General features: G+C 38.1%; 1 protein-coding gene across 2 annotated transcripts in view; it reads right to left on the bottom strand.

The window, feature by feature from the left end:
- Positions 1–15,632, bottom strand: part of NLK (nemo like kinase) — a 130,521-nt gene that overhangs the window by 58,189 nt on the left and 56,700 nt on the right. For both annotated transcript variants that reach the window (XM_074189027.1, XM_074189028.1), the window contains exon 2: positions 3,608–3,737. In XM_074189027.1, coding sequence (XP_074045128.1) covers positions 3,608–3,737 — 130 coding nt within the window. The remainder of the gene's footprint in view (positions 1–3,607; positions 3,738–15,632) is intronic.

Genomic DNA, 15,632 nt, shown 5'->3' with positions numbered 1-15,632 from the left:
ATTTCTGTACTGGAATCTCCTGGGAAATCTATAGGAAAAATCTACTACCCCAATGAAATCTAAGAGTTCCAACCTTGTAATTGGTTACTACCCCAGACTTACATCCCTACCTCATCAATATCTAAGCCCATGAATTATGCTTAGACCACATATGCCCCAGGACTAATGGATTTCATGATAGGCCACAAAGGGCCATTAGTTTCTATAGGTATATGACAGTGTTATACTTCCACCTTCATATGCTGATGGAGCTATAACTTTGAGGATGCAGATTCTTCTTCTATTAATACCTAGAACAATTTTGGGGTCCCTGGCAAAGTTATGACTTTACTGATGACCATGAAAAGACCCTGCCTGAATGGTGCCACCTTATGCAGAAGACACTAGGAGGTGTTTATTTCCTGCCTCTATTTTTCCTTAACTCTCAGTTCAGACTGGTTCAGATTGTTGAGCTCAGGACAAGGGAAGGTCTCACATCTCCATGGTAACTATGTGACCTGGGGAGGGGGGCAGAGTTGGAATGCTGAGAGCAGTGTTTTCTCCCTTTCCTGTTTGCAGATCTTGGTGTTGATCGGGTACACACAAGACCTAAGGGACAAGTAGTCTCAAGAGAGTTTTACCCAATTTTCCTCTGGTTGTAGATAAATTGTTATCTCTTTCTTTTCCTGTGTTACCAGTTAACAATGATGATAAAAGGCCATCAGTAAAGATCCCCTGGTATTAGTGAGTGGGGTCAGTAAGTAGTCTTGGACACAACTTTAAAAAGAACCCCGCCCATACAGAGGGCATTGGTAGTAACCAAAGATTAAATCTCACTCTGCATATAGCAGCTGAATTACTCTTCTTACCACACCACTTTCGTTCTAATTTTCCCTTTGTACGACAATGTTCCAACTCCTCAGTCCTGCAGCAGACTTCCAAAACCCAACTTTTCCAATCTGATCTTCTACCCCCTCCCAATACAAACCCTCTACACCAGGGATCAGCAAACTAGAGCTAATTTTATTAAAAAATGTACAAACAATTCTTAGCTCAAAGGTCCAGGATTTGCCTAAGTTATGGTCTGATCACCCTAATCTACACTCCTCTCTTTTCTGCCTACACAAATTTTACTCAAATGTCAAGGACTAACTTCTCCCTCCATTTACTCAGCTTTCCTCTAGCCCACAGTGATCTATCCCGGAACATTTACTGTCTATATCAATCATTCTAAATGTATCTTCTACTGTAATATATTGCTAAACTTTTCCATTGTATGTTTTCTTTCATGCTAGACAGGAAACTTCTAATCAGATGGAACCGATTTTTATAGAGTTTTGGGGTATTGCCCACAGAAGTAAGTTCTCAAGAGGTGATCAACATTTATTAAATATTTGTTGAATGAATGAGTTCTCTGGGTCTGAAAAAACTCCACCAACCTCCCTACCTTGGGCTGGTTCAAGCCTGTTCTACTAGTTCTAGGCTATCTCTGGAAGGTAGATATTTAAGTGTAGAAGAAATTTGGAGCAAAATGCCATTTGTCATTTAAACTGTCTCCATCTTTGGGCAGAGCTAATGGTAAAGATACTGTTTTGACAGATGCCGGTAGTTTAAAGCTTTAGGAGGCTGTGTTTTAATTAGTAAGATTTTAAAGAGTCCAGTTTGTTTCCTTTTTCCTGCTTCCCACTCTGACACTGTCTTTGTACCCTAATTAGTAACTCTATGGGAGTGAGTCACCAAGCTAAGACAAGAGCCTGGAGAATTGGCAGTTTATTACTCCGTGCATCTTTTCTTATACAAGGCACAGCAAACCTCAGAAAATGTTCAAATGAGTCAACTCCTGGCACCTCCTCCATAACATTCCCTCACCACAGAAACCTGAAATATTCTTTTCTTGTCTCTCTGACAGTGCATCGAAGATACTAACGGTGCAACATCATGAATGCCGGACTATGGATCACCAAAAAATACAAGCCATGAGCCACAAAATAACAATCTATTATTTCACAACATAACTTTCAGGAGGGTTTTGATAAGGAAGAAGCATTAAACACTTAGAAAAGAAGTTTTAGTAAAGGAAACTTCCTTAGTTGATAAAATAAGTTGACATGAATCCTGAACTCTATGCAAACAGAGATTCTGGGTTGGAAAGAGTCTCAGGTTATCTAATATAACATCTTAATCTTAGAGATGAGGAAACTGAGGTTTAGGAGGTTAAATATTTTGCCCAATGTTATATGCACATTAAGGAGGAACCTAAATCCTCTCAGCCTCCCTAACCAGGGTGCTCTTTTCACTATAATGAGAAGGAATATGAATGAATCTACTTTGGCCAATAGACCAATATGCTTGAGGCACCAACAAATAGACTAAATTCACAAGAAATTCTTTTTACCTTTTAAAAACTTTCATGTTGGCAATTAAAACAGACTATCTGAAGGCAGCTTCACAGAATGAAACACTAATTTTAAGGAGGAAATGTTTCTTGTCATGTGTCATTTCAGGTGAAAATCATTTAAGAACATAGAAAAGAAAAATCCTCAATGATGGCTTGCTGAGAAAGGCAACTTTCAAAGTATAATGCATTCTACTGACTCCAAGAAGAAAAGCTAAATCTTGATCCTGAGACCCAATCATCAATGAGCAAGACTTCTAATGCCTTATGAGCATTAGTCTATAACATAACATTTAAATTCTGTTTTAAAATACTAAAGGACAAAAATGATGCTCTGAAAAGCGGCCAATGACCACTAGTTATTCTTCAGAATAGCTATCACTCATGGCCTTTAGTTGAATATTAACATTGTTCCTCAGCTAATAACATCTGTTTTGCCACAGTCACTACTGACCTGTCAGTCAATACACATCAGAATTTATTTAAACTTGCTTATTAGCTTCTATCACAAAAAAAGGTATAATTTATCCACAAGTTCCACACACCTTAATAAAAGCCTGGCTGTAGTTTATTTCTTATTTTCCCCACAATTTATAAGCATCACTTTATAGGCTTTTAAAATAGTGAACAACTTACGTTCTTGTAAATTAAAAGCAGACAAACATAATCTGACAAGCACATACTAAACCTGACACTGAACGGCATCAAGCCTTCCTAACATGGAAGGTAGGCCTTATATAAAGGAAAAGGTAATTCCCATTTCACCAAAAGGATAAGCTTAAATTTCAGACCTCCAAGCAAAATTCTAGAAAGGGATCCTCAACTTTTTGTGAGCCTCAAGTATGTGTAAGGCTTGCTTAGGCGACAGTGATACCTATGGCACCTAATATGCAGAAAATGCATTAAGGTTGTTCGGATCAATTTAAACTTGGGAGACAATTCTGTCTTGTTGATGGCACAGACCTCAGGCAGTCATTACAGAGCAGCTGTGAAAGTGGCAGGTGGAGATGGGGAGGTAGAAAGGCAAAGCAACCCAAGGCAGACTGTCTCCCTTGTCACTTTTCATCAGGCTGGTGGCTCCCTCTAGCTGGCTCATTTTCATAGCCTCACCTACAGGCTCCTTAGGTGTCTGCTGCACCCAATGCCCCTTTTATTTGCATACTAGCCTCTGCCATCACACTGGGAATGGATGGCTGGAGGAAGCAGTCTGGCACAAGTGCCCATTTCACTTACGTTGTCATGCTTAAAAAAACACAACATCTTCAGTTCTCGGAAGACCCTTTTGCAAGAGACCAGATTCTGGAAGACGTTGGGCATCTTTTTGAGGGCGACTCTCTTTCCATCTCTTGGATCTGTTACTGACCTAAAGAAGCAAGAAGGGGGAGAGAAAGAAAAGGGTGGGGGTGGTGGATCAGTCCCAAAAACGTGCTCATTTAAAAAAACATAATATTGCTTTCCTATTATCACAATCAGTACAGGGGTACGGGAGACAAGAAGGTCAGGGAAGCTCACAAAGCATCTTTGCCAATTCACCTGTCATCTTTTTCATTTGTTCCTTTAACATAGTACTTTACCATGAATTTCTATAAGGACCTACCTTTTGAAATATTTACTTATCACAACATGATTGAGAGACTAGGGAACCAATATAATTATAAGCTCTCCAGCATTCTTTTCCCAAATGCAGCTTACATGAGCTGCCTGGGGCCATTCTGCTAAGGCCAGAACTTGGACCTGAACCCTCCAAGTCCAAAGTTTTTTCCACTATGACACATTCTAAGAAGGAATAGGAAGGTTGTATTATTATTCCCATATTAAAATTGAGGGAAATGAAATTGAGGTTTTATGCTTTCATTTAAAAAATTTCAGGTCATTCTCAGATAAAAACATTATAGGTCACAGTCATTTCACATTTAAAGATTTTTTTATGATTTACAAAGTTATCTTTTTAAAAGTTAGAAATAAAAAAGACATTTTCAACGTTGCAACTCCACACCCACTTGGGAAAAAAAAATCTCCCTTTGTTTTCAACAGCTCATAGTTTTAATTCTTTGCATACTTTCAAATTTGATACTTCAGGCAAACTGATCACAAAAATGCCACTAATACAGAACAAAAGTCAGGGGATTTTATTCTGAGATTAACCTGTTCAGTAAAATTAAAATAACAATGTGAAATGCAAAACAAGGATATATTTTCTAGGTAACCCTCACAGAAAATTTTAGTGCCTGAAGTCCTGTAGGATTTTGGACAGTAAAGTTCCAAGTTCTTCTGGTGATCTGGCCTTTTCTTATCTTGTCAGGCTAAAGAATTGTTGGCAGTCCATAATTCTTAACATTCCCTAACTGGTATCAATGACTGTTTTTGCTATAGTACAGAATACCTTTTTTACAGAGAGCTTTGTTACTACTTGTATCTGATGCACCATAAGATTAGGGACTGATTTTATAAAATACAATAAAATAACCTGGTGATTTTTTTTTCCTTTTCAGTTTAAAAATGTAGGTTTGGTGACTTCTTCATAGATTTCTTCACTACCAGTTATATAAAAGAACGAGGGAAAAGAAGAAAATGAAAAAGAGTAAATCAGAAAGAGAAGAGATGGCAGCTGCAGGAGAAAATAATATCCTTCAAGAGCAGGTCACCCATGCATGGAGCCTAGAATACTCAGGCAGATTCACCAAATTCACCAAGAACTTTTACATTTTCCCAAAGAGAATGATTATACAAAAAAAGACCCAGAAATTCTTAGATCATCTTTAGGAAAGTCCAGTAAGCAAGAATGAGAATGACCTGCGGGGTGGGGGTGGGGAGGAAGCAAACAGATTCATCTGAATGAAGCAAGGGGACATGTGTTTAGGTTATAAGCACATAGTATCCCAGTGAAAATTATGACTATTGAACATACATAGTAGGTAATTCACAATGAGAAAATATACACATATTTTAAAGAAATTAATATTAATTAGTATTAATGGGAAAAGTGTGCCATAGAAGAATACAGCACATAATTTAAAATACTATTAATATGGAAAGGCAATTTAACTCCTCTATTTTTTGAACAAAAGAATTTATTTATTTTGAATTTTACAATTTCCCCCTAATCTTGCTTCCCTCCCCCCACCCCCACATAAGGCATTCTGTTAGTCTTAACATAGTTTCTTTACATTGTTTCCATGGTATACAATGATCTAAGCTGAATGTGATAAGAGAGAAATCAGATCCTTAAGCAGGAAAACTAAAGTCCTCTCTTTAAAAGCCAGTGAGTTTGAATTTGAATGTTATAATTAGAAGCATCATTCCTCTTCTCAGAGGGTCATTATCCTAGTTCAGGACCTTATCAGCTCTTTCTAGGATCACTGTGGTGCTAAGAGTACTAAGCCTAGAGTCAGGAAGACTGATCTTCATGAACTCAAATCCAGCCTAGACAATTACTAGCTATGTGATCTTGGGCAAGTCACTTAACTCTGACTCAGTTATCTGCCACTCCAGTAGCTTTGCCAAGAAAACCCCAAATGATGGGGTCACAATGAATAAACGTGATTGAACAACAACAGGAACCATTAGTGCTTATGAAAAAATTTGTTGCAGCACAATGAAGTAACTTCGACTGTTATTTTTCTTAAGTTCTAACAGATCACCTCTGTTTAGTAGACTTGATGTATTGTTCTTAAAAGAATTTTTATTACCCAAGGGCAAAGATTGTCAGAAAAGTTGAGATAAGTCTAGGCTAGAACTATTTAATAAATGTCTACAGCCTTTAATAACTTTAAGTTTTTAATAGAAAACAGTATACTGTAACATCCTAATAAATAATACATTAATGTCATATATAATGAAAAAAAATCTGCCCGATCAGGTACAACTTTCAAAGCCCCACAACCCTGTGGAGTCTCATATCTCAACAAAGATAGTGATAAGGGTTACCTTTAGAAAAGTTTCTCAAAAGATTTTTCTGGAATAATTTCAATTTCAAGGGGGGAAAAACCCATTTTGCCTCACTACCTAAAACTGAGAGATTCAAGTTCAATTACAGAGGTCATTCATCAGCAGCTCTATTAGATCAAAATCTAATGAATGCGACCTAACTATACTGCAGTTTCATCATGCTACCCAAAACACAGAAGCCCTCATTCCTCCAGTAACCACATGCAGAAGAGCTATTTTCAGGGAAAAAACAATGTTGGAGAGACAGTTGGATGTCAGCAGAGATCATGAAACAAAATGATGCTATAAAAATGAAAAGCCTGGGGAACTACAAAACATCCTATTTGGGGGACTGATTTTTGGGCAAGCATTTTTCTAATCCCTAGGTAAAGTTCTATGACCAAACAAACCTTCAAATGTAGACCAGTCAAATCAGAAAAGTAGGTGAATATTTGTAGAATAAGTATTAAATGACAACTTGAAAAATCTGATTCCTTACTGAAAACTATTCCTCCCTGGAAATTATTAGAAATACCAGGAGAGGGACAGATAGGTGGCACAGTGGACAGAGCACTGGCCCTGGAGTCAGAAGGACCTGAGTTCAAATCCAACCTCTGCCCTTAACACGTAGCTGTGTGACCTTGGGCAAGTCACTTAACCCCATTGCCTTGCAAAAACAAACTAACAAAAAACATCAGGAGCTTCTAAGTAAGAATAGGGATCCCTTTAGTAAAGTCCCTTCTCTGACATTTATTCAGGGTGATTTAAATTTACTTTTTGAAATTGCTTTCATTAATTCTCTATTTGGTTGCTGAACATTCTTACTACCAATTTAAACTAGCACGTCAAAAATCAAATTTAATCTCTGTCCTCAATATCTCTTCTCTTGACTTTCCTTTCTCTGTCAATGGTTGCATCATTTTCTGTTACTCAGGTTTGCAACCTTGGTGCCATCTTAAACTCTACCTTGACAGTTTGCCTCCCATTGCACTAACACAAACAAACATCACCCAATTCATCAACAAGTGCCTGCTGCACTTAATAATGATGTTTGCTGCCATAATGCACACTTAATGATGTCCACTGCCATCATCTTAGTTCAGGTCATTACACATGGACTAATGCTAGGTTGTGCCACTGTTGAGTTGTGCCAGTGTTTTTTTCTATCTCTATCCTGTTGGTATATAGCTGTTTGCATGTAGTCTACTGCTTCAAGTTGTAAGCCTTTTGCCTTTCTTGCCAGTGTCTGGCACATGGCAGGTGTTTAATAAGTGCTTGTCGACTGCCTGGCTGACTTTGCGCCAAAGTCTCTCTGCCTCTATTCCTCTTCCTCCAATTCGTTCTGCATGTCACTGCCAAATCAACACTACTTCAAACACTCAATCTAACAAACATTAATTAATTAGCGACTCATTCCAAGGTACAGTGCTGGCAAATTAGCATAGAAAGAAACTGAGACAACTACCCCTGCTCTGAGGGAGCTCCCACACTCCAGATCAAAGACACTCAGTGACTTCCTCTTGCCCAAAGAAGGGAGTCTCAGTCTTGCTTTCCAGGCCCTCTAGTTTTAATCCATGTGTCCTATTAAGTATATTTATTTTCTCTAAAGAAACCTTTAATTCTAGCTACACCAAGCTACTTTCTTATGATTATGAACTGTTCTCTCATCTCTGAGAGCATAGTCATTCTTCAGCGTTCTATGGACAGTTCCCTGGCCATCTCCAGCTCTCAGCCCCTATAGTCCAAACCATCCTTGCCATCCTTTGTCTGGCATTGCTTTGCACTGTTTATCTGCAGATTTCTTCCCCCACTAGAATGGAAGGGCAGTGAAGGCAGACATTAAGTTTCTCTTCCACCCAATCCTTGAACCCAAGTGTTTAGCCTTCTTCCTTTCTGCTTGAGTGCAGTTCACACAACTGTCGACCGTCAAGTTGATTCGCTCAAGTACTCTCCAAGCTACCGGGCTCAGAATTTTGCCTCGATTTTTGAGTCGCTATGGTTATTCTTCAAGAGAGTTGCTCTTAAGCCAAAATCAGTTCTGAAAATTCTTCAGACATTTTCAAGGTTAGTGTTGTGACTTGTTAATGGTTTAAGGTAAAATTCACAAAGCAGCATTTTATTTTATTATTCATACAAAAGCCAGTCATGCCTGGAGCTGGTAACAATATAACTCTAATGAATGGGAATGGCAGTGCAGTAATTTCACGCCATGTTGGGTTTGTTCTCTCTTAACTCGGGATAGCAGCTGCTTTGGTTCAGCACAAACAGTACCAAAGAACAGAGATAAGTGCGGAAGCCTGCTACACAGGAATGCTTTTATTTGCTTTGTTTCTAAAAGGCTTGCTGCGCCCGGCTCTTCTGCTACTGCAACTGCAACACCCTGGATAGCCCAACTGTATTAGCTAACCAACCTCCAGTTGGAAAGAGAAGGAACAGTCCCGAAAACAGTTTCCGTTATGTTACAAAAAACGACTTTCCTTCAGGAAATCTATCACATTATTCATGGACCACTCTGTCACAATCCCTTCCTCTCTAAATAGTCTATACCCCAAATATGGGATCCAATACTCAATTTTGCTCAATGACCTTTTTGAGGCATCCAAGAAGTGGATGGCAACAGGTATCAACACCATTTTCCATATTTACATTTTATTTCCTGTCTAGAGATATCATTGATAATGAAACATTTTAAATATTTTTTAAATATCTAAAAATTTTTTTAAAGCATAATGAAGAGTTCAGTGTAAAAGTAAACTTTCCCCAATTTTTTTTCTTTAGAGTGGCCACTGATGAAAATGGGTAGCAGGGAATGGTAACACATGTGCTTTCTGATTAGTTGTTCCAATGAATTAAGAAGCTGTACAAATAAGAATTCTCTATAAAAAGAAAGTTTAGGAAGGGAAGGGAATAGATTCTTAAAATGGATTCATCCATATTTTTTTGTACATTATCCAGCCTCCTTGAATCTTCCTTCCCTCATCAATAAAATGAGAGGTTAGGTTGGATATCTATCTCTGAGGTCCTTTTCAGTTCCCATTATGTTAGCTCATACTCAGGAGGATGTGATATGAACGAATGAATAAAAAGAACTCAGGCAATGGACAAGAAGTGATATAAAGGTTTAAAAAACAAACAAATACACATCAGATGTTTAAGGGATCCCCAAGTGGAAGCTGTTTTAAAGTATACTGTTATACAAAAAAGAGGAATAGAGTCATTTCATTCAAATCAGTGAATGCTTTTTAAACCCACTAGAAACTCTAAAAGACTGGGGTGTGTGGTGGAGTTTGAGGATTATTAGATAAATTGTCCCTTTTCATAGCTCCCCAAGGCTTCAGAAAGAACCAAGTACTGTCAGTATTCTGCATTTATGGTCCAAGTTTGATCAACAAATTTTTTTAAAGCAAGAAGAATCCACAAGCTGTTCTTCAGAGAAGAGCAATGTTAGACATATGGCACCAGTCAAAAGAAACGGAAACACCCCAAACAGGCAGCTTTGCAAATATTGCTTGGTCATTTGATTGCGCACTCAAAGTTGCCATAACCTTGTTGAAGTTACTGACAAACCAGAAGGGAAAATATTGTTTATTCTTCTGTCCCCCAAATATTCAGCATTTTGTCTGTTGTCTCTGGCATAAAGAATACTGACCGTTTTTAAAGCCAACCTGTCACAACCTTATAGGCCCAATACTCCCTTGCAGTCTGTTCCAGTCTAGCAAGTCTATGATCGGCCCCCCCATCAGAGACGTCCTAGGTCTTCTCTCAGCCTTGGTGGACCTGCAATACACTTTCTCATCTCTAGCTCCCTTCAAGCTCAGCTCAGCTGCTCTCTAGATCTGAGACTTGGGTGCATGTTACATTCTCTTAGGGCAGATCTACTTTATAAATTTAGGGTATATGTATATACCACACGCTAGGATGGTGCCTGTATACAGTGGGTGCTTGACAAACATCTACTGAAACAATCACAGAATTATAAGCAAGGACCATGTTACCCCCCCCACAAACCCTATAATTTCAAAGAAAAAACTGTTTTAAAGGTGTAAAAATAATTACAGGATCATAGATTTGGGGCTAGAAGGGACCTTGGTGGTCATTTCATTCAATGTTTATAGATAAGAAAACTGAGGCCCAAAATCAAGTGAACAGCAAAATTCTGAAAAAGCCCATCCAGATCCTGGGAGGATGTCAAAGTCAGCATTCTTTTTTCCAATGCTTTATCTAGTTTTTAATCACAAGTTTAAAACTGGTGTTTACCATGATATACTTTCAGTTAGCCAACACAAACAGGCTATTTTTAAATCACTAAGATCAAATTAAGTCACATTTTAATTCTTCTATTCATCTAACTGTAATAAACAATTTTTATTTCTTTTTAAATGGCTTATACTGAAATTATTATATTAATTCTACCAATAAAATATAAATGGCCTCAACAACTCTGCTCTAAATATCTAGACTGTCTTTATACAATGAATTAAAAATATAATCTAGTTTCTAACAAGCCACTGAAGCAGGTTTCAATGTGAAGAAAAAAGGTTTCTTATCCTTCAGATTTGGCAATCAAAAAGTTTACCAAACTCAAGTTTGGTTGTTGCTTCCAAGAGAAATGGAAAAGAAGCTTTGCCTCCTCCCATAAAGTCCCTCACAATGGGAAAATATCAAGTGAAAAAGATAAGGCTCATCTGCCCCCTCATTCTCCCTGACCTCCCGATGCAGATGCTACTGACCAAAAGGCCACTGGGTGGGGGGAGATGGGGATATACATTTAAAGGGAGTTAAAGTTGAACTCAGGCAGCCTCCACTTGTGTGTTCAAGCAAATATAAATATTCCCTAAACTAAAGCAAACACAGCTCTGTGCAATGACCATTAGCACAGCAGGGAGGCACTGATATGGAAAATGTATCGAAGCAAAATCCCACCAGATGTGACAGCACCGCAAAATTCTCATGTTCGAAGGTTCTTGAGAGGAGAAGGGGGTTATGAGGGAGAGAGGGATTATTCAACTCCAGCCTGTGACATTTCTTTTACTCAAATACTTCTCTTTATAAGTGGGGCAAGAATTTGTTTTTAGGGGATCAAGAGCTGTGATACTATGGTTGTAAAGGGTATTTAACACAGGAAGCTGAAGAGGCAGCAGGCTGTGGAATGGCATTAAAATTCTTTCTTTCTTTTCCACCTTTTCATATCATAAAGTAACCCCACCCTTACTGAAGTCACCAGGGAGATAAAAAAATCTACCCTCTCAGTCAATGTCAACTCTCTTCAACAAAGAGAGTCTGACCTGAAGAGTTTCAATGGGAATTTTCTCTTCTTTTAGGGTGGAAGTAAGACAGCCTTGCCTCCATCACCCAGAAGTTTTCATGGCCCAGTAGCCACTGTTCTCTTCTGAATACAGATCTATGAATATTACATGGGGAGAGAGACTGCTTCCAGTATAAGAAAGGTTTCAGTGCGAAAAACCGCACAGGAAATATTCACGCCTGCCTCTCCTCTGAGCATTTTAACAGCTCAATCTGGGGAAGCAGAGGTCACAGAGGGTCCAAAGCTAAAAGTGTGTCACACATTGCTGGCTTCCGGCTACAATGTGTGTTTACTAATATGATAAAGAGTTCAGAATAAAGGCTTCAAATCCATTCACCACACAGCAGGTTCAGCTTCTGTAGTGGTTAAGTCCCATCTTACTTGATCTAGAAATCAGAAGGTCAGGAGAAGAACAATAAAAATTAGATAAGAAAAAAGTTAGTTTTGTATTGCCTTGGGGACTATTTTATTTCTGAAAACTTCTGTAAGATAATATTTTAATCATAATCTGACCCCAAATGCTTGTTTCAACAAACGTACATGCAGGTAGTAATATATTCTTTTAGTTATAGCCTAGCTGGCTCAATTGTCTTCCTTACACATAAATACACCATGAAATTGATATGATATAAATTCCTTCAAGTAGAATAGCTAATTTTGTATTTCATACTTATATAAAATACAGTTGATTTCCCTGTTACTTTCCTTTATGTGGTGGATATTAATTCAAGTGTATTTATTATAGTTTCTTTTATATTTTTTAAGTCTGCAGGCTTTACTTGCTTAAAAAAAAACAACCATATCTTTTCTATCAGTATTCATCAAGAGGCTATAGAATAGGGGCATGATGGAAGGAAGCAAGGGTTGGTTTTGGAATCAGGAAGACTGAGGTTCAAATCTTCTCTACATACCAGCTGTATGTAGAGGTATGTAACTTAATGTTAGGTATGTAACCAGGTATGTAACTTAATTACACTGAATCTCAATTTCCTTGCTTATAAAATAGGGATAGTATTCATATCCTTATCTACCTGACTCACATGTTTGTAGTGAAGCTCAAACAAGAGTTTTTATGTAAAGGGCTTTGCATGTCTTAAAGAACTAAAGTTATTATAGTGAGAATCACTGAATCCTGCCATCTTCTCTCACTTTAATCCTTCTAAAATTGATGTAAAAAATGTAGGTTCATGTTCTGTTTTGAAGGAAAACTTCTAAAACTTAATCCACTCAAAATTATAAGCCTCTCTAGCAGCATCTATAATTGCAGTAACCATGTTAGAAAAGCCACCTGTTATACTACAGCTAGAGTTTCAGGTATGTATTACAGGTTTTTCAATGGATTTCAAACCTGTGACTTGCCTCCCATTCTCTTAAGATATGAAGGTGTCTGGGGGGGAGTGGGGGGGAGGGAAGAGAAGAAAAAGAACTCCTATCCTGGAAACTCCAGAACTGAGAGTTGTGCTTTCCACATTAGAGTGGTCCATATGGCAGAGCACTAAGACCACAAATACAAAAAATACAGCCTGCTGAAATGGGAATTATAGAAGGCAGACCTGGCAAAGAGTCTCCTGTTAAAGAGATGATGGATATCAATACAGGAAGAATGGAGGTGGTCTCTTATAAAACAAAATAAGATAAGGTTATATTTCTTAACTTGTTCTTAACATATAGTTTTCCTTCTTCAGCTTTAGGATAAGATTTGAACCCAAAGATTCAGCTTTAAGGCAAGGGAAAAAAAGGAACTGTCCTCTGATCACAAATCTTATAGTTTAGATGGGACCAAGCAGGAAAAAAATATTCTTTTGGAGTTATTATATAACTCCATTTGGAGTTATCTTAGTACCTCAAAAGAGTTTTAAAATAATAAAAATAAGGAGACATGATAAAGTGATTGGGGGAAGTTCTGAATTCTGCTTACTTTTTTCTCCTTATATTAATAACAATAAAAGCTATAACTTGGATTTATATAGTATTTCAAGATGTGCAAAGCATTTTGCAGGCATGATCTCTTTTGAACAAAGGCTTCATGTAATCCTGAATCTCATGGCAACCTTGAATAAACAGTACTTAGTGTTTCTATCCCCCAGCCCCCCCCCCCAATTTTCAAGTAACTTCCACATGGGTCAGAATCTACAAATCATTCCCCTGTGAGCCATGGATGCTTCTTGCTGTCAGTTTTACCTCTGGAAGTGGCATAGAACTAAAAAGTCATAAGGATGGGAATGTCAAAATGTCAAACTCACTTACCAAACAATAACAAAAAATTCCTGCCTGAAAACCCCATTCAGTGCATTCCATATGGATGGCTAGAACTCAGCCCTGACTTCCTGTATCTCTCTTGCTACAAAGCAACAAGACAGTTCCTGTATAGTAATGTGTTATCAGGTCATAAATCCCCGAGAGAAACAAACCAGGAAAGAAAGGAATTCTCTCAGTGAAAGAATGGATTTAAAAAGGCCACTAACGCACCACTGTCCTCAAAAAATGCCAGTTTCAATTTCCTGCTTTGCTCTATGATTATCCTGCACCCTGGGTGAATCTAATAGTAAAGTGACCAGCAGGTGGGGACCTACCCATCCATCACCAAGCACAAAGTCAATAGGGGGTGCTCTTTCAACCCATAAAGGAAGTCTGCAAATGTTATACTCACAATATAGCTACTCAAGTTGGTGGCAGAGAGAAAAGAGACAAAGGTTTGTTTCAAAGGAAATTATCCAACAAGTGGGAAAGATAAAAGGCAAAGATTGATAGGTAAAGTCAGAGTAGTCAGAATAAATTCTTCCTCAGTCTGTTGCCTTTAAAAACTATTTTCTTGGAACTTTACCTCAAAAATGAACTGACTCCTAATGTCTGAATGCTAAGCTTGCTGGCCCTAACCTGTTCTAAAGCAACCTGAGTGCAACCTGTAATATGGAAAGGCAGTTAAGGATGGCCCTCTGAGGACATTCTCCCATGTTTGCCTGCTTTCAAAATTGACTGTAGACATACCTTAGGCAGCCAGTTCCCACTATTCCTTCACTCTCATCTCCATAATATTTTCTTTTAAGCCCATTTCCAATTCTCTCTCTCTTAACTACAAAGAAAACTGCCTCAGCACCAAAATACCACTTAAATTATTTAGGGAACATCTGAAATCATTTCTCTTAAATATTTAATCTACATGATCACCATCATGCCCCCTCAAAAGCCACACCAAACACAGGCATTGAATCTTCACTAACTATCTGGCTTAAAGATGTTGTGCTATACTTTCAGATAGATATTTTGCAAAAATCTGCTTGAAACTGACCCTGGCCACTCAATTGGTAATATTTCAACCATATAAAATATAGATGAAGAGATTTGGTAATAATTAGTTTTATTTTTTTCTTTTACCCCATCCAGCCCAAGCCCCCTACAGTTAGCCAGGAGGGAAGGGGGGTGGGCAGGGATGGCTGCCAAAAAGGTCTGTAGGGATCATGGAGATACTGCCCATGCCTTGATGGTGGGAAAAAACACAAACAGGTCACTTCCTGTAGACCTGCAGAGCTCAGAGAGGGGAACTAAGATAACATTAGATGAACAGTTGCATATTCTGGATCCCAATAACTGTTCAACCTCCTTTCCCCATCTCCTTCTTAGTAGAAGATACAACTAACATCTACTGACTGTAAAGGAAAAAAAAATAGTCATAGGATATCAGAGCTCGAAGGTCATCTGATGATCTACTACCCCCCCCAAAGCAGAAACTGTGGTCTAATTAAGACAAAGCTGAATTTTCCCTTCTTGCCAAAGTTAGCAATAGTCTAGAAGTTGTTTAAGGTAATTATTGTCAGCAGATGACTAGGCCAGTCACAAAAGAAAAGCAAATTAAATCATACAATGAGCTTTTCCATCCCAGCTTGATAAAGGCTCCACTACCACCAATCTGAAAAATGTCCTTTACTTGGTTGGTACAATTCAGAGTAATCCTCATTAGTCTGGCAAGCCAAGAAACGAATTTAGTGATGCCTTAATTTAAGACACATGCCCAAAACTAATTAAAAA

The sequence above is a fragment of the Macrotis lagotis genome, chromosome 5, assembly GCF_037893015.1.
Source record: "Macrotis lagotis isolate mMagLag1 chromosome 5, bilby.v1.9.chrom.fasta, whole genome shotgun sequence".
Lineage (NCBI taxonomy): Eukaryota > Metazoa > Chordata > Mammalia > Peramelemorphia > Peramelidae > Macrotis > Macrotis lagotis.
The sequence above is the reverse complement of the archived record's forward strand: the minus strand, read 5'-3'. Positions and strand labels throughout refer to the sequence as shown.